We start from the raw sequence: 20,457 nt of genomic DNA on the forward strand, positions 1-20,457 counted from the left end.
TGCTTGGAAGGTCTAGTATGCTTAATAGGTAGATTCAAAAGATTTAAAGATTGTCCTTACCTTCATTGAACCAATTTGATTAAGGACCATTGATTTTTGTGGCCAACAGGCTGCAATGGAGTGATGAACAAAGCTCTGTCGTGTAGCAGAAGTGATTCGGTTCTGGGTCAGTGCTGAATGGTCTCTGTTGTTGTGCCACAGTGTGGCAGGGGGGATATATTTATAAGTGTATTTATATGATGTATATATACGTGCTGGACATTCCTGAGGCTGCACTATAATACAGAATGAAAGTAAAGCAGTCATTCTGCTTTGTTGGGTAGTGGAGATGGTGCAGTTGTAGTTCAGGGCTGGACATTTCTGAAGCCGAAATAAGTTATAGTGAACTGTTGAATATGGTATGATGGGACAGGAATCAGCAGAAATAGGATCATCTTGATAAGAGGAGCTCAACTTCGGATGAGTTTAGAGTATCTGTGGGTGTGTGCTATGTGTGCTGAGTTTTTTTAACAATACCTGAATGCCCCGCCTTTCGTCAGACTGATTTGAGAAAGGTACTTTGAAAATTTCCATTTGGTATCTCCAACTTTTGATGCCTAACAAGCATCTTTAAAATTACTTATAACCATCTGCCATCTGAATGGCCACAAGTGCTGGAGTTGAGAAACCTTTGCTGTCTAATGGCTATGGCTTTTTTTTTGTGGTGTAATGTAATGTGCCAGAGCAATCTGTATTTTCTGTAATATTCCTTCTTTTCTTCCTGTTGCTTTGTGGGTGCACTCTAGCTTCTTAAGATGGGAGATTAGGCAGAGAATGCACAGAGAAAAAGGTTCTCACACTTGACACAACCAAGAAATGTTCAGGGCCAGACATTTCCTTCCAGAACATACAATGTCAGTGTTAGCTTGAGGAGATCCAGAGAGTGAACAGTACGCAACCATATATGTGGAAAGCACATATCAGGGGAGAGTGTCCAAAACTGGTGATAAATTAAGCCCCATTTTAACTTTAGAATCATTGGGAATGGTGCGATCTTTTCAACATTAGCAATAGGATCTGCTGCAAAGATAACCGAAAATGCGCTTGTTAGGCTAAGCATCACTTGTTTTATATTAACACCTGTTTGTTATGTTGGAGTTTACATTCATTGATCTATCCTCCTTGTGGAGACTATTACTCATATTTGCTACAGTGCAGAATCTTTATGCTAGAGACTCCATGGATTCCAGTGTGCTGCATGTATGTCTGATAGTTCTCTGTTGTCTTCTAGGATGAAATGGAAATACCTGGTGGCCCAGATTGGCCGAATAGAAAGACCTTTTAAAATCACCTTGCTGTATTCAAACTGTGGAGCACAAGAGGTTGAAGTGCTGGCAGTGGGCTCCTTGCAACTCAGGAACTGCTTTCGTGGTATGTGGCAATACAGTCAGGTTTGGAATAACCAAATGCAGTCAGAAAAGAGAGCAACATTCTCACCATAATTGAGGAGTGTGATAAGGGAGTCAGTCAGATGTGGTTTAAATGAAAGCTGAGTCTCCTCTGGGATTTCTGGCAGTGCTTACCTGTCACAGTCATATTTGCATGTGTTTTATGTGTGTGCCACACGTGTGTATGGGCTCTGAAGACAGGGTTGAAGCTCAGAATTGTAGAACTGATTTCAGTGATCCTCTCTGCTTTTCAGATCTGCTTTACTTGATCTTTCTATGAGAAAACAGGGCTTATGCTTCATCCAGCAACAGGGATGGAAAAAAGTCTTTGCCTAGATTATTTTGGCATTTAATATTTTTCTTTCTTAAATAATCAAGAACAAAAGACTACCCTGTGTCACCAAGGCTTTTTCCATACTGGGGCTCTATCTTCCAAATCTATAAAGGAAAGAAATATTGATCTGCACTCCATGGGGTATGTTTGCTACTGCCAGGCTGATAACTTCTGTCTAAAATGAAATTAGTTGAAATGTTATTATTATCTCCAAAGTCCTGAGTGCTCAGCTCAGAAATCCTCAGTTTTACCTGGCTCCTACAGTTCTGTTGTGAATGTCATGCAAATGATATCTCAGTAGCTGCGCAGAACCTTGTTAATGTCATTTAAGCTTCTTGGAAGTACGAGAGTCTGTCAGCACGGGCAGCCAGCAGGTTGGAGACATAATCATCTTCACTTCCTGGTTTTTATGCATCAATATAATGCTATTGCCTCCATTTTGCAGACACTGTAGAAATAGCTTGGAATGTAATGTAAAAAGCTGCAAATGTAAAAAAGAGAATTCTGGTTTCACAGAGTGGTTTCATGAAACTACTTTTGGTCATATTAGAGATTTAATTTTATTGCAGTCATTAATATTTTCATTTAACAAATGTTATATTTTAAATGCAATGGTTTTTTGACAGTCACAGAGTTTTAAGGGGATGTGTACAGCTTGGAGCCCTATGCTAAACACTCAGTCCCTGCATAAGCTGGTGCATGTACCCAGCACAACACAGTGCCATGAAGAAATACTGGTTTCAAACTGTGTACCTGGATTGCTGCAGAGGTGTCCTTTTCTCATTTTTCTGGAGCTGATTCCCTAACTTTTTCATTTTTTCCAGAGCAGTAACAGTCCCAGTGGAACTTCTTTACAGAGTTCTGCTAAAGGGGAGCAGGTTGAGAAGAGATGTACGGACACCTGCAGGTCCATAACAGACTGGTGCACACACACATCCACAGGACAGGTTGGGTGCATTAGCAGTCCTGCTCTTGGGAAATATCAGACTTAAAAATTGTGTTCAGCCTGGTTGTTGGGTACCTGTACAGTCAGTGAAATGCTCCCACAACGTAGCTGACTAGACTAAGTAGTAAAGTTCCTGCACAGTGAGCCGACTTGCTGGGGCAGCAGCTCTCTCCACGGGCTGGATGCCACAAAGCTGGCACAGTGTTTCAGCAGCAGGAGAGTTAGTTAAGCCTGAGTCTCAGCAGGGCAGAGCAATGTGTCTGTCAGGACTGGAGCTAAGTGGGTATCTCTGCCTCCAGCAGCAGAGTGTCCTGCAGCATGTCACAGCTGCCTGGCAGCTGCACAGTCATGTGTGTGGAACTGAGGAGCACAGCATGGTAGGAAACTGCCTGGTCCTTCATTAAAATAAATAAATGAAGATAGCACAAACACAGCAGAAGATAATGCATGAGAGAGAAAGGAGCAATAGATTTGGTCTCAGTGAGAGCTGAGGTGATCTGCAGGAATGTCATTCTGGACAGAAACCTACATGGTAGAAAGCAGAGGTGAGTATCATTTACCACTCAAAGGACACTTTCTGAGGTGCTACACATGAAGGCTGATGTACAAGAAGGGTCATACACATTCTGCCAACTCATCTCTGGGCTTCTTTTTCTTTTTTCCTTTAGATAAAGAAAACCAAGATCTTTCCATATATGATAAAGGCTCCACCTTCCCCTGCCTTCATGGAAGCTGTGTCAGCCACCTACAAATCTGTGAATTCATCAGTGATTGCCCTGCCAAAGAACAGGAAGGACTGAGGTGTGGTGAGTATATGGCACGGCACTTTGTGGGAACATTCACCCCATTAGAAGAAATAACTTAGACTGAAAAATAAGTTAAATTGATTCCTTCTCTAGATTAATTCAGTATTTTGCCTCCTGAATTATTTTATGCTATTTACATTGTTTGGATACCAAGATTCTCTTTGAAAATTCACCCTATATAGGATAAAATGGATTTGGGTTTTTTTGTTTTGTTGGGTTTTTTTTGTTTTGGTATTTGTTTTTCCAAAATTCCAGTAAAGACCTCAATGACCTGCCTTTCATAGGTGCTGCTACTTCACAGAAAGGCAAAACCTTATGTACACGTCTGCAGCTGGGTGAGAAATTCCTTCTGGACCCAAGGTCTGAACCTCCCTTCAGTGGAAGGTGCTGACCATCTTTCTAGTGCCAGCCAAAAACATGGTCATAAATCTGTCCCTCCAAGATCCCAGTTCAGAATGCTTCTTGCACATCATAACAGGGAAATCCCCTGATTCAGTACATGTGGTGCTAAGAGGCATCATGTAGCTTCGTTGCCAGTACAGTGGCAAAGATCTGAAATAATCTGTTAATTCACCTTCCTTTAAGTGGACACAGAAAACTTTGTGATGTCTCCAATTTCATATACAGCAAGGCCTTTACAAACATATGGCAGTGATTTACCATTCTTTAGACTTAGGGAGCTGCAGTTTTGCATAGTATCTAGAGCAGGACAGAACTGCAAAATCTCACATATTTCCAAGGGCAAAGTGTTGGCTTTCTGAGGGTGGCTCTGGAAATAAAGAAATGAGATGTATAAATATTTCGATGTTAAAAAACTTTGTAGCATAGTTTGGTTAGCTTAGAGAACCACAATGAGTTTTGACTCTTGCTGCCATTCATGTTCTTCCATAATCAAGTTTCTCATATTTTTCTGCTTTTTTTGTTCTCCATGGTAGACAGTCTCCCAGAGGGTTCACATTGCTCTTTTGAAGAGGGTCCATGTGGCTGGACACTGAATGAAACTGCAGCATCTCCTTGGTCTATTCAGGGCTTTAGTGAAATGATTCCAGATGACTCCTTTGTAGGGTCTACCTTGCAAGCCACTGGTGGTAGGTTCCTCATAGTTCTCTCTCACTCTCTGTGTGTATGTGTGTGTGTATGTATATATACAAGAGCCTTGAACTTAGGTTTTTAAAATGGTTTTAGAATTTTTGGCATCATTGCCAAATGAACTTTAGTATCAGTACTACCTATAAGAACTTCAAATGCAGCTAAAATTAACTTTTGAACATGGTTCAAAACTTTGTATGAAACAAGTTCTGCAACAAAGTTAACATGAAACTATCAGAGACTAGGATTCTCCTTCACCTTAAAAAAAAAAAAATATATATCTATAATGAATTTTCTTTCCTCTGTGTATACTTTTTCCCTTCTTCTTCCTCTTACGAGCTATGCAACTGCAGAGTACTGCAGTAGCAGCATGATAACTGTTGCATCACAAAGAAAATATTGCCCAACAGAACTAAGCAGCTTGTAGAAACAAATTTTTGGAGACGTTTGCCATACTCCGCCAGTGGGTTTGAAAGACCATCACATGTAAGCATATCTGAAGACCAAGTGATCATACACTTTCTGTGCTATAGAATACCACAATAAAAAGAGTCAGATAATTCCCAGAACTGTCAGCTTAGTAAATAAGAAGGAGGGAGGCCAGACCCTCATGTGTTCAGGTTGAAAGTCAGAAGTGTTAGCACAGATGAGTCTTGCCTCACAGTTCCCTGTCAAAGTGAAGGGTGTCCATATGAGTGTCCTCTTTGTCTCTTGAGAGCTTGTCTTTGGGAACAAAGACTACAAATAAGCTCTTCCAGCCCAGTGTTTGTCTCATCAAGAGTCATTGATGCTAATATTGTAAGAATTAGGGCTGGTTAGGAGTTCACTGTAGATTGGTGTGAGCTCCTGTATGGGAAGATACTTGAGTGATGTCTGAGGTTTATGGGTTCACATTCCAGGAACAGGTTTGGGATATTGACTTTTGTGCTGCTGAAATCTGCCAGAGTGATTATTATATCCTCACTAATAGATTTGCTCTTGAGCCATGCTTGTCATCTTACTTACACTGTGCTTCAGCACACTGATGTTAAATTATTTCAAGAGACCATTAAAAAAAAGTGAAACATCATCTTGTCTTTTCTGACTCTCTTTTCTGTTCACAGGACGATTCCTCTACCTGCGAGCAGACAGCACTCAGACGAGGGGTACAGCCAAGGCTTACAGTACCAGCCTGCCAGCCAGTATTGCCACTGAAGACTACCAGGTATATTGCTCTGTCTTAGCACCTTTGTGGAGTTAATCTTCAGGCTGTAGGCACTATTTGCACAACCAGCCCATTCTCCACACTCTGCAAAACACTGGAAAGCACAGGAGTATGCTAGACCGCCTAGCTAGCTACTTTTTGAAAACTGCAAAAGAGACATGAAGTACATCCCCAATAAGAGAAAGCAGGAGCCCCAAATCAACTCCTTTGTATGAAAATCTCCCCTGTCTAACTGCACCGACTATTCCTCTGAAAGGTACCCAGCACCTGAATTGTATGGGGTGGCTTTGGTTTGTAGGAAAGGGAGCTGGCTGTCTGGATTGTTGAGCCATTCAGTATACCTGCTGCCGAGACTTCTCTTCAAAAAGTCTGCAGTACTTTTGTAGGAGTTAACAAACTTGACAGATTTACTGAGAACAAGAGTGTGAAGTTAGTAGGCATTAGATTTTCCAGGAACAGATGAAGATAATAAACTTCTGTTCACATTCTTCAGGGATTTCAAAAGGTGAGGACAATCTGATATGGATAAAATCACGTAACCTGCCTTCAGCTCAAATCTCTACAAAGAATAAGGGGAGCTCCAAGATGCTTGAATTAAAAATATTAAATAATATTGTACTCACAGCACTTAGGAAAATTAAGCTACAAGTTTGAGCTGGAGTCCAGCCCTGCTAGAAGAAAATAGAAAGCTTTGATGCCTCCTAAGTAGAGCTGGCAAAAAAAATATAGTGCAGGTGCCAAAAATGTAACTCCAGCATTTATATTTGTTTATAAATCCAGGCCAGGTTTGCTGGGTAGTTCCAACAAAATAAAATGTGCTTGGAGCTAGGTTCACAAAACCCGGAGGAGGGGAAGCAGTAACTGTTGGCTACAGTGTACAGGTCACACTGGCAAGGATTTGAACGCACATTTCAGGAGCAAGGAACCTTCCTGTGGTTGTTCTTTGCAGCACGTGCCTGTGTGTGCTCTCTTTCCTGCTGATGCTCTCTGTAGTATAAGGACCAGCTGAAGGCTCAAAGCTGTGGTGGAAATAGCAGTTCTCTCTTGCTCTGTGGCAAAATGGAAGTGGTTGCTCCAAAGAAAGAGGAACGAGTCCTGCTTCAAAATACTCTTTGGTCTGGTGATAGGGTTGCTCACCTGTCATATGGGTGTTGCCTGTGACTTGGAGCAAGTATGTGGATGGAGGTTTCCTGCCTCTAGAGACAGCCTAATTCCTCATTTCAAGAACATTTGGGGCAGGGCAGCTCTCCCTTTGGAGTGCTTTTGTGTCCTATGTAGTTGGCGCCTGGATGCAGATTGAGCCGTATCAGTGCAACACACTGACCTGGGTGGTTACAACAGGAATCCTTCAAAGATTTAAACTATGGTTCAAACCCTTTCACAGGAATCTTTAAGCTCGTGAGACCACTGAAGAGGAATGCAGTTAGGACTGTTTTTCTGCAATAACCTAACACTAGTGGAAGCATTTAATGATAAAACATTTCCTGAGTTTAACCCTGTGTTCCTCTGCTTTACTGCCTTTTTTTTTTTTTTTTTTCCCTGAAGGAGATAACAAGGAAACCAGTACTCTCTCACCCAGATGGTGTCTGAGGCCATGGATATTGCTGTCAGTGGCTGGAGAACAGCTGCCCAACAGCAGTGTCAGTCAGGGTCTCCACTAAGAAAATTCTGTGCTAGGAAGCGATGAGCCATACACAAGCAATGGGGGCCTTAGTGGTGTGCATGATTAAACAGTTGGACCCAGGATCAAAGGTTTGGTATCTCAAGTACCCAAGGAAGGGAGAAGTGAGTACCTTTCCCTTTTTATCACAGACTACCATTCTTTTTCTCTTCTTCCTTTGTTACAGATCCAATTCGCAGTGTATGTTTTTGGCAGCTACAATGGTACCGTCTCCTTCTCTGTCAGGGAAGAGATAAAGGGAGCTCCAATTACTTTGCCAATGTGGGAAAGAGCAGGGAGCTGGAGTGACCACTGGTTTCTCATCACCTTACCAATGCCAGTGCTTCAGAACCAGTAAGACCTCTATCAGCAGCGTCCAGGGTTATCCCTAGAGATTTATGAACTTGTTACTGTCTTCGTTGTGAAGCATGTCTTTCATTCTTACCTTCTTCCAGAGCTGTTTCTATGGAAAAGATTACACGAGTACTGCAATTCTTCTTGCTGAGGAAGTATTCTGTCACACATGCATATCTTTGTGCACATACACAGCTTAGCTCAGCACAAGCCCTCATGGTGTGTCTGCGCTTCCACGCAGCCTCAGACAGTGCTTAGGTGTTGGCAATAGCAAGTGTCTGTACTAGAAACTTTTTACCAATCTGAAAAAGCCAGTATATTCACAGTGGCAAAGTGCTCCCAGTAGGGAAACAGCTGTATTAGCATAGCTGCACTTTGTACTCCCACAGTAAAAACAACCATGTGAGTCAAAGGAGTGGTAAAATCACAGTTGAACCTGTACAAGTCTAGGATTTGTTGTCAGTGCAGCCGAGGCAGCTGGAGATCATTCATGGCCACATCACTGATGCAACAATCTTGGGAAAAGACCGTTGCCCAAATTAGCCTTGCACTAAAGTTGTCACAGTTTTAGATGTGAAAATACAGCGTGACAATGGTTTTCAAATGAAGTCAAATACTGAAGATTCAAAGAGTTTCAACCCAATCTAGTTTTAATCAGGTACTTTCCCTACCTTACCCACTGTCACTCAATCTCAAACCATGTAGCTGGTGTTGGCAGCTGGTTATTTTGCACGAGACAAATGATTTTAAATTGCTCCAATCTGGTTTTCTGCATCTTCCTCAGGAACACCTGTTTCACATGACACTTAAGACAAAAAAAATTTCAAAGTCTATACAGTGAATACTATAAATGGAAAAAATATCTACCTAATATCAGCAATAAATAATGTCTCAAACTGCAGGAATTAGAGGATGTGAGGGAATTTCTTTTAACTTCAAATATTCTCTGCATCTTTGTGTAAAAGGCTGAAGGATTTGGGTCTGGAAGTGATAGCAATTCAGACCCATGCAGCAGTAAAATTCAGAGAGAGAATGTTGTTCCACCCTCTTTCTAGTTTAATTTCATGATCATCTTTGGTCTCAGCATTATCATGTGTTCACCATATGCCCCTTTGCCATGAATTATTCCTTTAGAGTAGGATAAGTTTGCATGCTGGCTGTGTGTTTAATATTCTAGTCTGACACAGTCTAGAGCCCTGTGGATTAGCATCTGTTTAGTTCGGCTTATGTACAATATGACCAGTGAATTTGTCCAGAACAGCTCTTTTCCTCAGGCACTTTCATGTGGACCTGCAGAGTCCTAGGGGCTGTTCTGAGGTATTTAAGACCTTCTGCCTCCTCTGATAATACGGTCCCTTATGCTTGTTTTCTGAAGCCTCCAATTTCTGCATCACCCCTCCGTTCTGAAGGGAAATGGATGTTCTGTGTCAGCAGGGAATGGACAGCAAGAGGGTTTACAGAGCACTAGCCAGCACTGCATGAAAAAAAAAATCGATGTTCTAATGCTGTAATGACTGAAAGAGTTGAGCACTTAGACAAAATGAAAGAAGTAGGTAGACCATGCATGTGTGTATTACGACAGTCTGTTTCACGTAGTTCTACCTTGTTTGACTTCATGTAACATTTTGTATGCCATTTTCAAACAAATTTAAAACTGATGTGGCACAACAGTGACAATCACTGGGAGTGAGGCTGGAACTGTTCGGTCTAGCAAGCAGACCTGTGCTACCTGTGACTAACAGAAGTAGCGTGTTGTCATTTGCTGCTCTGATCTAGAACAGAAACAGAAGCAGCACACACTTTGCTGGAAGGTGGTGTAGCTATTTGCCCCAACTGAGGAAACCTTGGTCTTTGGCCTCCCAGGACACGGGCTCCATCCAAGGCCTCTTGCCTTGTTCCATCCATGCTCTGCTTCTTGTGTCCCCTCTCACCTGCTTCTATGAGCACTCGGTGGCTTTCTTCCTTGTTTTCATATACTTGGTCTCTCTTTCTTCTCCTTTAGGCTTCCATTTATGAACCATTTTATCTGTCTCATGCTTTCAGTCATAACTGCCCTCCCTGAACTCCTCCCTGCTTTTTTCCATCTCTCTTCCAGCAGGTGCTATGTCTCTGTGTGTTTTGGTTGGTTGGTTGGTTTTGTTTGGTTGTTTTTTAATTAAGTCTGGCAACCTTCCCTGCACTTCCATTCCTTTCTCCTCCTAGTTATCTCTTATGCGCTTTTATTTCAATTATCCCAGACCTACAGTAAAGAATTATTCCCAGTCTCCCTGTTTGACTGGCTATTTTTTTCTGTCTGTAGATCTCAGACCCAAACCCCCCTGCACACGAAGTCCAAGCTCCCCTGGGATCTTTCCCAGGGATTTCCCCAGCCTCTCTGATATGCCACCTTAGAATCATAGAATCATCGTAGTTGGAGGGCACCCTCAAGATCATCGAGTCCAACCATTAACCTAACTCTGGCACTGAACCATGTCCCTAAGAACCTCATCTATATATCTTTTAAACACCTGCAGGGACGGTGACTCAACCACTTCTCTGGGCAGCCTGTTCCAATGCTTGACAACCCTTTCCATGAGGAAATTTTTCCTAATATCCAATCTAAACCTCCCCTGGCGCAACTTGAGGCCACCTTGTTTGCTCTGTATTCAGTGTAGGCACTTTTTTCTCCATTTGGCCAGGATCAGCAAAAGAAAGAAGGATTGGGGCAGAAAAAGTGTATTCATTGATTTGGAAGGGCAGTTCTCACTTCACATAGCTGAAGCAGGACCTGACACATTTCATAACAGCACAGCTGTGGATAGTACTATTTAGCCCCAGACTTGAAGATATACAGGGAAGAAGAGACTGCAGGATTAAAAAAAATCTACCAAGCATCAAGTGTCAGGGATTTTAAATCTTCAAGGACATTTTACTAAAATTTGAATAGATTGTCATTCACATGGAAAAAATCTCATCCCTGCCACGTGACTCTCCTTGCAAAGTTCAGATCCCACTTCCACTACTGGGTAGCACAGTGCACTTAAAAAGATGTCAGCAGTTTCAAGCATGTCCAGAATGATAAATCCCTGCATTGACTCATGCTCAGCACTGGCAAAACATTTTGACTACTAGGCAAGTCATACCAAAATAGATAAGTTCAGCATAAATTGGTCTAAGGTTGGTGAAGTTGCAAACAGTTGTAAGCAGAGGTATACAGTGAACATGGCTGCACAATCCTAGCACAGCTTAGTATAAACCTCCATGAATGATTTTTCTTTATATTTGTGGGTGCTGGCAGCTTTCGTTGGTAATGAAAACTCCAGCAATGCTGTGCTTAGGGGATTTTTTTAGTCCAGAGTTTGGGCTGGCATGTCTTTTTCCTGTATCCTGAATCTTCAGGAAACTCGTGTCCTCTTGCTGTATGAAAGGGCTGTATTTTATCCTGGTTCCTCGAAGGGATGATAGCCAGCAGCAAAGTGGGCGGGAGGGTACAGATCACACAAGGAGAAGGGGGAAACATGAATTGCAACACAAATAGTTGCTGTAGCAGGACATGAATGGCTTGATGGGGCCAGAAGTAGAGAAGCCTTAGCAGATAGAAAGAGGAGACCTTGGAGGGGATATATAAGTAGTTTTTAGCAACAGCTTCCTCCAGTGAATTTATTTGTTAGGAGAGAAGGAAGACAAACTACACAGTTTGCTGATCAGGCTCCCAGTTGGGCATCTAGCTACTTGGAAAACTGCTTCTGATGATCAGCTGGTAAATTCACTCACTGGGTTCACAGACATGGGAAAAAAGGCTGCTATCAGAAGAAAATCAGACAGGCATAAGACCAGACATCAAGGAGCTGAAGAGTATAATATGCTGGACTCAGCAAAACGAGCTGAATGAGCAGGAACACTGGAAACCCCTCTGGCTAACAGAGCACAGAGTTCAAAAGGCAAATTCCTCCTATTTTTCTCAAGTTATGAGGAAGGGGAGACATGCAGAGCCCAGAGCTTATGAGATGTCTAGTCTCATGCACCGGGAGGGAGTTGGGGGTGTAATTCCCCAGGCTCCCACTTGTACTCAGCTGGAGCAGAAATCTACCTAGCGACACAGCGCCATGGACCCTCTCCTGCTCTGACTCCATGGACCAGATGCAGCAGGTTGACCTGGCAAAGGGTACCCTGCCATGTGGGGGCCTTAAGTAAAGGGGTAGGCTCTGGTGCTGTATCTATGGCTGTGGGTCCTGGAAGGGCCTTAGTCCTGGGCTCAGGGTGCTGTGACTTTCTCTTCCATCAAATGGCTGGGGGAATTACTGTCTTGTGTCAGTGGACTTATGTACAAGGACTGAAAATGCAAAAGTGTTGCTAAACCTACTAATAAAGAAGCAAGTTTCTTTAGGAAAAAAATCTGATGGCAATTCCCCTGCTGACCCCACAGTTAAGAGAGTGGTCGTTCAAGAGACTCTTGATACGCATTTGCTCCACCAACACTTATTCCCAGAGTGCTCAGATCCTGGAGGTGTGAATGCTTTCATTTAGCACAAGGGGTCATTCTTGAGTGGGGTAAAAGCAGTTTATCCCTAAAGATTTTGATGCAGATATGCAACATTTTATTAACTGTGGATATAGACCAACATTTGGCTGGTGGGTGGAATATGCACACATACTTTATTGCCACTAATCTGGGACAAGTGTGTTCCTAGGCTGAATGATTAATATGTTAGGCAGGTTAGTGCTTGATCTCTCATAAATCATTGTTGAGCTTCACCAATGACAGCAGTGGGGGTCCTCTCCATATGTGTTTAATAATGGACTGGACATCAGGCACCTGTTTATTTCTGAAATTTAATGAAAAACAATTCAGTGCTATCCATTAGAAGGAGATCCTTCAGCCCATTTTCTTTCCTGCTTGTGAATTCAGAACATGGCAATGCACGTGGGATATGACAGACCTCCCAGATAAGTAGCTAAACACCTGGTCATGGTGGAAAAAGATGAGACAGCCCAGAAAGCGAACACTTCAGGGAGTTATGGCTGAAATTTAAAATGTCCTGACCTTCAGCTGAAATGAACTCATGTCACCTCGTTATGTTACATTGGCTGAGGTTCAGGCCCAAGTTTCCTGTCTATTTGGATATTGTTGTTCTGTTCAGTTTTTATTTTGGCTGTCTCTTTGGGGATGGAAAGAAGGACATTCTCTTTTCCCTCCCCTTTTGTACATGTCTAATTCCCTGACTGTTTATAGCAGTTGAATAAGGATGTTTGTGTATAAATATCAGTAAGGGACGGTAGCTTGTTTTTCTACACGTGTGCAAATAGCAGAGGAAGTAGGGGTCTCATTCTGGTTTCCCTGTGAAATCTGGCATTTTATGAATGTCGATTGGTCTTTACTAACTGTTGATGTATGGATAAGATTTCTAGCAAGCCCTTTTAGCTGCCGAGCAGGGCTTGTCTGGAGGAAACATTCTAAATAGCGATGATCATGATGCGATGATAAGGGAACATTTTATTTTTAGGGTGGTTTTGTTTTATTTTCCCTCTGCCCCTTTGTCTGTCTTCTCTAAAACTTCTGTCTTATTGCAAAGGTTTCAACTGCAGCTCCTGGCAACCTGGGGCTGGAATTCCCAAGCTGACATCGCTATCGACAACATTACATTTGGACTGGACTGCTTCACTGACGGTGAGCCACAAATGTCACAGAATCCCTTAAGGAATTTGGGTAGCGTAATCAGCATCCCACAAATTTAGGACACACATACTCTGTTCCCCTCCACAGAGTGCACATGGATCATTTATGTTAGCTTTTGCAGCACAATGCCATTTTATCTCAGACCTACTGAAGATTGGAAGTAGAGACAATTTTATTGTGTGTCAGAGTCTCCTCATGCTCTTTTTTTCTCTAATCTGGGATATCCTGTATCACATCGTTGAGATCTGTCTGCGTGTCTTGGCAAGAAACACTAGCCTGATTCCTTAGCCCCTAAGTGGAAGGATTACATCACATTGTTCTTCAGCAGTCCCCGCTGACCTATGCACCCTGGCAATTGATAGCTGAAGGGAATTTGCTGCAATCAAAGAGGAAAGTCACCATATTTTAGTGGAGGAAAGGAAGAAAATGAAGGAATTAAGTTGCGCTCTGACAGCAGAGCTTAGATTATTGCAATAAGGTTTTTTTGCCCTTCAAGGAGGTACATCAACTGTCACTGCCAGATATACAACAAACGTGCTTTCCTTTGCTTTGTTACTGCAAATGTGACTGACCATAATGTATTCCACTAAAAAATGGAGCCAGTGTTACCCTCTGAAGCAAAGAAGTGGAAAGAAGTTGGATACTTGGACCACTTGCGAACATTAGAAACTGCCTTCTTTTTGGTCCTGGAGAAAAGACCTATATGCTCCATTGTAAAGGAACTGGAGAATATGCCGCCCTTGAATTGCAGCTTCTGTTGCAGCCAAAATGTGCATCAGTGATCCTGTGCTACCTTTCACGTGTCGTCACCCCCAGTATGTCAGCATTTAAAGTAATAACAAGTCCCTGCAGAGGCTAGCTGTAGCCTAACATAACGTGGGAAGGCTGATGTCAAAACAGACGTGTTAAAAGTTCTTCATCAACAAAAGCCCTTTCCCCTCTCACCTTTCTCTGATTCAGTCTCCTGTTCTCCATCTCTTTGTTCTGTGGGCACTGAAACCATGCTTCTATAAAATGCTGAGCATGCACATTTTCATTTGAAATTAAGACGAAGAGATGTTCCTTGACGACAATGTCGTTTGTTTACTCCAGCTTCGTAAAACCCCGGGCTCCCAAGCTCTTTGGGACCTCCATGCTAACACTTTGCTTTGAAATCTTTTGAGGAAACTGAAGGGAGTAATTCCAGATGCTCTTGTGCCAGCTGCTGTGCACCCAGCTGCTGGAGTTTACTGCCCTCCTGAGAGCAAATACAGCCTCCAGTTTACCCACAGACATTTTGCTGGCTCTGGTATAGGGATGTATCCTCCAGCAAATAGGTGGGGTGTAATCACCACTGCAGCAATGTTATCAGAGCTTGTCTATTAGACTGCCCAAGTGACTCAGGATAAATTGCACTGATGTCCAGGAGCAGCTGCCACCTACCCCATCTGAGATGTGTGACTCATGCAGAAGACAGACATTGTGAAGGAAACATGTTTCTTGGAAGCCTTACACTTGCCACTGTTCCTTGAATCCTCTTTGCAAACTGACGTTTTCTCGCCTCTGAAAGCAACCCCCTTGCATTTGTCTTCTATTGACTTTAATTCAGTTAGGTTGCAGAGAAGCCCAGCAGCTCTGCTGTGTTTTCAGTAATGAAATTATTTTTCCCTGACAAGGAGAGGTTTCAGATGTCAGAGATGGAGCCAATTAAGATCCAAGCAGCGAATTCTTTGCATGAGGGCAGCAGGAAGGATGTATGGCAGGAAGGAAGAATTTGCTGCTTGCTAGAATGTAAATATTAATTTCTCCATCTATTTCAATCCTGTAGTTCAAATGCTCTACAAAATCCAGTGCAGACTCTGCAAGCACTGCTTGTCTGTATGCAGACTGGGAAAGAAGGTATATATATCTCAAAATCGAGACGAAAGAATCAGTAAGATTAAGGAGGAAAACAAGTGGGTAGTGAGGGCAGCTCAGGGACATCAATAAGCACAAAAACCAAACCAGCCATTCTTTAGATGGCAGCCCCTAGGCAGTGACAGATGTTTTCCCTGTGAAAAAGGTGAGATGAAACCACCTTCTGGTTAATCAAATCACGTTGTAAGTCGTAATCACAAAGCAGATGACATGGGTCTTGTTTGTTGTGAGAACTTTTAGGGGACAGGCATAAAGATATTTTATCATTTTAGTGAACTAGTGCTTTCATAGGAAGAGGTCTGAATTTTGAGTGTCTAAATATGAAAACATGGCCTGGCACGACATATGGAATGCTGATTGTTGTGCTCCTCAGTGCTTACGTGGTCACTGCTTTTACTATTACCTTTCGATGTTCCTAGCATTATATTGTTCCAATTAAAATCACAGGTCCGTTCTCTATCAAAGTGCACTCTACTAGGGATTACATTTTGTTCTGTGCATCATTTACAAGCTCCCAGAAGACTAGTTTATAAATGGCAAAACTGTCCAAAGAAAGCTTTTGTACAGCATACCTCTAGTTCTTGACTTTGGAGTGCCCTATCCAGCAGCAAATTCTGGTTCTGTTGACCTGCCAGTCTCATTGACTGAGGTCAATGGTGGGGGGTGGTTCAAGCCTCATTACTGCCTCATTTGATGGTTTTAAAAAGGTGTTAACTAGAAATGCAACAGATCAACCAAAGGGATGGGGAAGGGGGAAGCTGGTGCAGCTTCCTTATGCTCTGTCTTGCTCCAGGATGATCTGGAGAGGCTTCCAGGAATACACCAACCTGCATCAATAAAGTGGGATCTCTGAGACCATGCATAATTTGAGGATCCTGTGGGGCACCTTACTCTAATGAAATCCTGGCCCCTGGCCCGCTATATATTTTTTTTTATTACGGTCCCAGAAACAGATAAGTAGCAGTGAGTTATTTTAGCTCTTTTCCTACAGGAGATACCTCGTATTTCTCCTTTACACTTCCCTCTGTCCCTTTTCAGTGTGAAAATCAACAGAATTCGCTAAATCTTGGAGAAAGGACTCCTGTGCTCTTCATATGGTTCTGATATAGGTACACCTTAAGGTGAATTAGGTCTTATTCCTTTCTGTTCACTTACAGTCAACGTGTTGGCTGTCAGAGGAGGAAATGGAAGCTAAAACAGGCAGGAGCACCAGCCCCTGGATCCCTGGGCTACATTATGTTTGTAGAAAATGCCACCTTACAAATTCAGGTCTGACAGCGCATGAAATATCAGCCTTCTAAGAGTTAATGGCACATGTGGACAGGGTGATGTTCGTCTTGCCTTGCAGCTCATCTGCTGCTGAGCACGAAGGAGACAGAAGCTTTCTTCCGGTGCGCGAAGGTTTGAGACTGTTTCGAGAAGGAGGAAAGATTGTTTGTTTAGAAACAAGATTGCCTTAGGACACTCAGTTGGAGTGCTGCAAAAAAATCCATGCCGGCACATAGACCGACTCTATTGCAGAGAGTGATTTACATTCATTGGCTCTGGCAAACATACCTAGACTTCTTGTACGTCTCTAAGTATCTGAAACTGTTGCGACCTTTGGGATTTGTAATTCAGTGCAGGCCTTGGGAGATCAAGCGTCTTTTCTAGCCATACGTTATCTTTTCCATTTGGTTTTCCTTCTTGTCTTTGATCCAGATCATTTGTTTGGGGTTAATTTCATTTTTTTTCTGGCTTGACAACTCATCCATTGAAGTTCTCTGTCTCAGCATGAGCAAAATGTGTCAGGACAAAGCTCCCTTTTACTTCCATGCATCAATGTGTTTTCAGTCAGGCCTCGGGGAATATTCTCAGGAGTAAAAGCTCAGCAAGGTCTCCATGCTTCAATTAGTTATTTGGCCTTTCTGACATAGCTAACAAGGGTGTTAATTATCGCTATTTAGAGCAGTGGCTTTGTGGCAGAGATAATTGTCCAGCTGGAACTGAGTGAGCCTCTTTTGAATGGAGCATCAAACAGCTGTTAGATTCTCACAACTGGAACAAACTGAAATATTTGTAATGTTTTTCAACTGATGAAAAATGTTCAGTATTAAATTAACAGAGGGCTCTTAAATGGAAAGAAGACTCTCCTTTTTCTTATAGATATTTTCCAATCAAAGATCTGCATAAAAATGGGTAATCTAACTATTGAAACAGGATACTTGCAGATTATAAGGCAAGGGATCAGTTATTACTTTCTCCTGTTGTAAGGCAGCTTTGGTTATGTATGGTGTTCTTGATGTATTCAGATGCTTTGGATCAGCAATTCCTTCAAATCCGTCCTCTCTGAGAAAGGGCTAATTCTTAAAGGCCTGTTTCGCTGGTCAGAAATTTAGTGTTTGCTGTGTGTTTTCCAAAAATGTTTGTCCAAAGATTTACAGCTTGTGTCAAGGGTATACTGCAGTTTTTTAACTGTGTGTATTACTGAGACATGTAATTTTGTTTAGTATTTTATTCTCTAAGCAAGGTTGGAGGTAATCAAAATTGATTGCTGAGAGGGTAGCGATTAGGCTGGTTTACTTACCATGACACCATTCAGAACCAAATATAACAATTTTTGCTATCACTCTCCTTTACACCTCCATTCATTTAGCCATCCAGAATTGTCACCTGCCCCTTTCACCAGCAGAGCATCAATACCTGTTATCTGTTCTCACACACTATTCTTTCCTCAAAGTCTCAGTGCAATTTGCTGGCCTAGGAGCTTATCCTGCAGATGAGCCCGCGTGGGATAACACGGGGAGTTTGTGTTCATGTGAAGTCCCACTGACTTCAGCACAGATGCAAGTAGCTAACCCAAGACACGGGCCTAAAAGAATAATAAAAAACTATGATTGTTTAAAACACCTTTTATGATGAAAGTATTACTTACTTATTTTAACCAAATTGTTGTACTTGCTTCATTCATGTGATCTTTACATTTTGCATCCCTCTTTTCTACCATCCTCTCATCTCTCTCATCCATTCTACAAACTACTACAGGGAGACAACCAAATCATTTTGGTGGGAAGCGCCAGTACCCACGGGAGATTAGTATCCTGGATGAGCATCTTCTGAACCCCCTGGAAGAGCCCTCCCTCCCAGGTAGATGTTTCAGTACTGAAAACCTATTCCTTGACTATAAGAGGTGTCTCCCTTCCCATCCTTTGTATGTGATCTGCCTGCCCTTTAGCAACGGGAGAACTAAATATAAACTGTCCCCAAAATGTGGAGACCATGTCACGTAGTCTCTGGTGACAGGGCAGCAGTTTGCTGGAGCCCCTCACCGGTTCTTAAAGAGCAGAACTTCTTTAAAGAAAAGCAAAATCTTTAAGTGAAGAAGCTTTAAGTAAAAGCAGAAGCTGCCTGAGTCAAATTCAGAGTGCACAAAAGCTAACCCAGGAGAGAAAGGTGTAGACCATTACAAGAAGCTGGGGATAGACAGAGTTTTACTGGAACTTGGTGAGTGGTGAAGCTGAACATAATGGGTGGAGAATAGGGGTGTAAAGATGAAGATCCAGGGAGCAGAAGTAAGTGAAGATCTGGAAATCCATTGGGGAGAAAAACTGGATTAAGAACTAGGAGAACAGGGGACACTAGGGACCAGTTTACTGACAGCAGTAGAGAATGCCACTCTGGAGGACAGATGACAACTGTGTGGGTGAGAAGAGCTGCCTAGGGGGCCTGAGGAGAGGAGGTCATGCTTGGGGCTGCTTTGTTGTGCACAAATACCTGTGCATGACTGCACCACTTCCTGAAGACTGTGTCCACCCGAAGTGTGACAGCCTGTCCTGCCGTCAGTTCCTCTGTTAGCTCAAGGGGCAGAGATTTCTGTAATCATAGAATCATAGAATAGTTTGGGTTGGAAGGGACCTTCAAAACTCATCTAGTCCAACTCCCATGCAATAAGCAAGGACACCTTCAACTAGATCAGGTTGCTCAGAGCCCTGTCCAGCCTGGCCTTGAATGGGGCATCTACCACCTCTCTGGCAACGTGTTCCAGAGTTTTACCACCATTATTGTAAAAAATGTCTTCCTCATGTCTGGCCTGAATCTTCCATTTTTTAGTTTAAAACCATTACCCCTTGTCCCAACACAACAGGCCCTGCTGAAAGGTCTGTCCCCATCTTTCTTACAGGCCCCTTTTAAGTGTTGAAAGGCCACAATAAGGTCTCCCAAGAGCCTTCTCTTCTCCAGGCTGAACAACCCCAACTCTCTCAGCCTGTCCTCACAGCAGAGCTGTTCCAGCCCTCTGATCATTTCTGTGGCCTCCTCTGGCCCCTCTCCAACAGGTCCATGTCTTTCCTGTACTGAGGGCTCCAGAGCTGGAGCTAATGTAGGTAGCCAGCACTCTTACTCCCATGATTAACCTGCATGTTTGAAGGATGGCATCTGTTGGGGATAGTTTTGCTTGCCTTTTGCTTTAAACAAGATTAGATTTTTTTTTTTTTTTTAAAGTTTGTGATTTTTACTGCTTTTTTTAATCATTCACCTCTTAGTTCCACTTCTGACCCTGGTCCTTTTGCATGCACTGCGTTGTACAATTTTTAGGTACATTTTCGAATAGTTCTCAGGCCCTATCTCATTCACTGGACAGGATGGATATGCCTGGGTCTTGGACAAATGTTATGAAATGGAGGAGATGGTCATCTGCTGCATCGTTGTAGGAACAAAAGAATAATGCTTAATGGGAGCCAGGAATATGTTTGCTTGGATGAAAAGGGACCCTACTGAAAGTAGCAGAGGTTGTCCTCCTGACTGTTGCTGCTGGCACAGGGTTCTTGTGCAAGCCTGAGACAAGTCACTTAAAACTTTCACCACCTTTTACAGATGGCCACTAGTTGTAATGGCAGATGTTTTCAGCCTTTATTTCTATGTATATACTTCAGTTCCCATCTGGGTAGTTGAATAATATCTCCTTGCTTCATGCTGGCATTGAGAAGAGAAATTTGATAATGTCTGTGAGACACTTGGATAAACTCCCTCAGAAGCTCTCCCCCACCCCCAAATGATGTGTTCATCTTCAGTCCATAAATTATTAAATAGTGTACAGGAAATAAGGTG

The 20,457-nt window shown here is 42.6% G+C and overlaps 1 protein-coding gene across 1 annotated transcript in view; it reads left to right on the forward strand.

The window, feature by feature from the left end:
* The window catches only part of LTK (leukocyte receptor tyrosine kinase), a 54,511-nt gene that overhangs the window by 10,404 nt on the left and 23,650 nt on the right, over positions 1-20,457 (forward strand). The window contains exons 4-10 of the mRNA XM_065636069.1: positions 1,271-1,410; positions 3,376-3,513; positions 4,449-4,601; positions 5,706-5,806; positions 7,654-7,820; positions 13,373-13,467; positions 18,397-18,498. Of these exons, the coding sequence (XP_065492141.1) occupies positions 1,271-1,410; positions 3,376-3,513; positions 4,449-4,601; positions 5,706-5,806; positions 7,654-7,820; positions 13,373-13,467; positions 18,397-18,498 (896 nt within the window). The remainder of the gene's footprint in view (positions 1-1,270; positions 1,411-3,375; positions 3,514-4,448; positions 4,602-5,705; positions 5,807-7,653; positions 7,821-13,372; positions 13,468-18,396; positions 18,499-20,457) is intronic.

The sequence above is a fragment of the Caloenas nicobarica genome, chromosome 5, assembly GCF_036013445.1.
Source record: "Caloenas nicobarica isolate bCalNic1 chromosome 5, bCalNic1.hap1, whole genome shotgun sequence".
In the NCBI taxonomy this organism is placed as follows: Eukaryota; Metazoa; Chordata; class Aves; order Columbiformes; family Columbidae; genus Caloenas; species Caloenas nicobarica.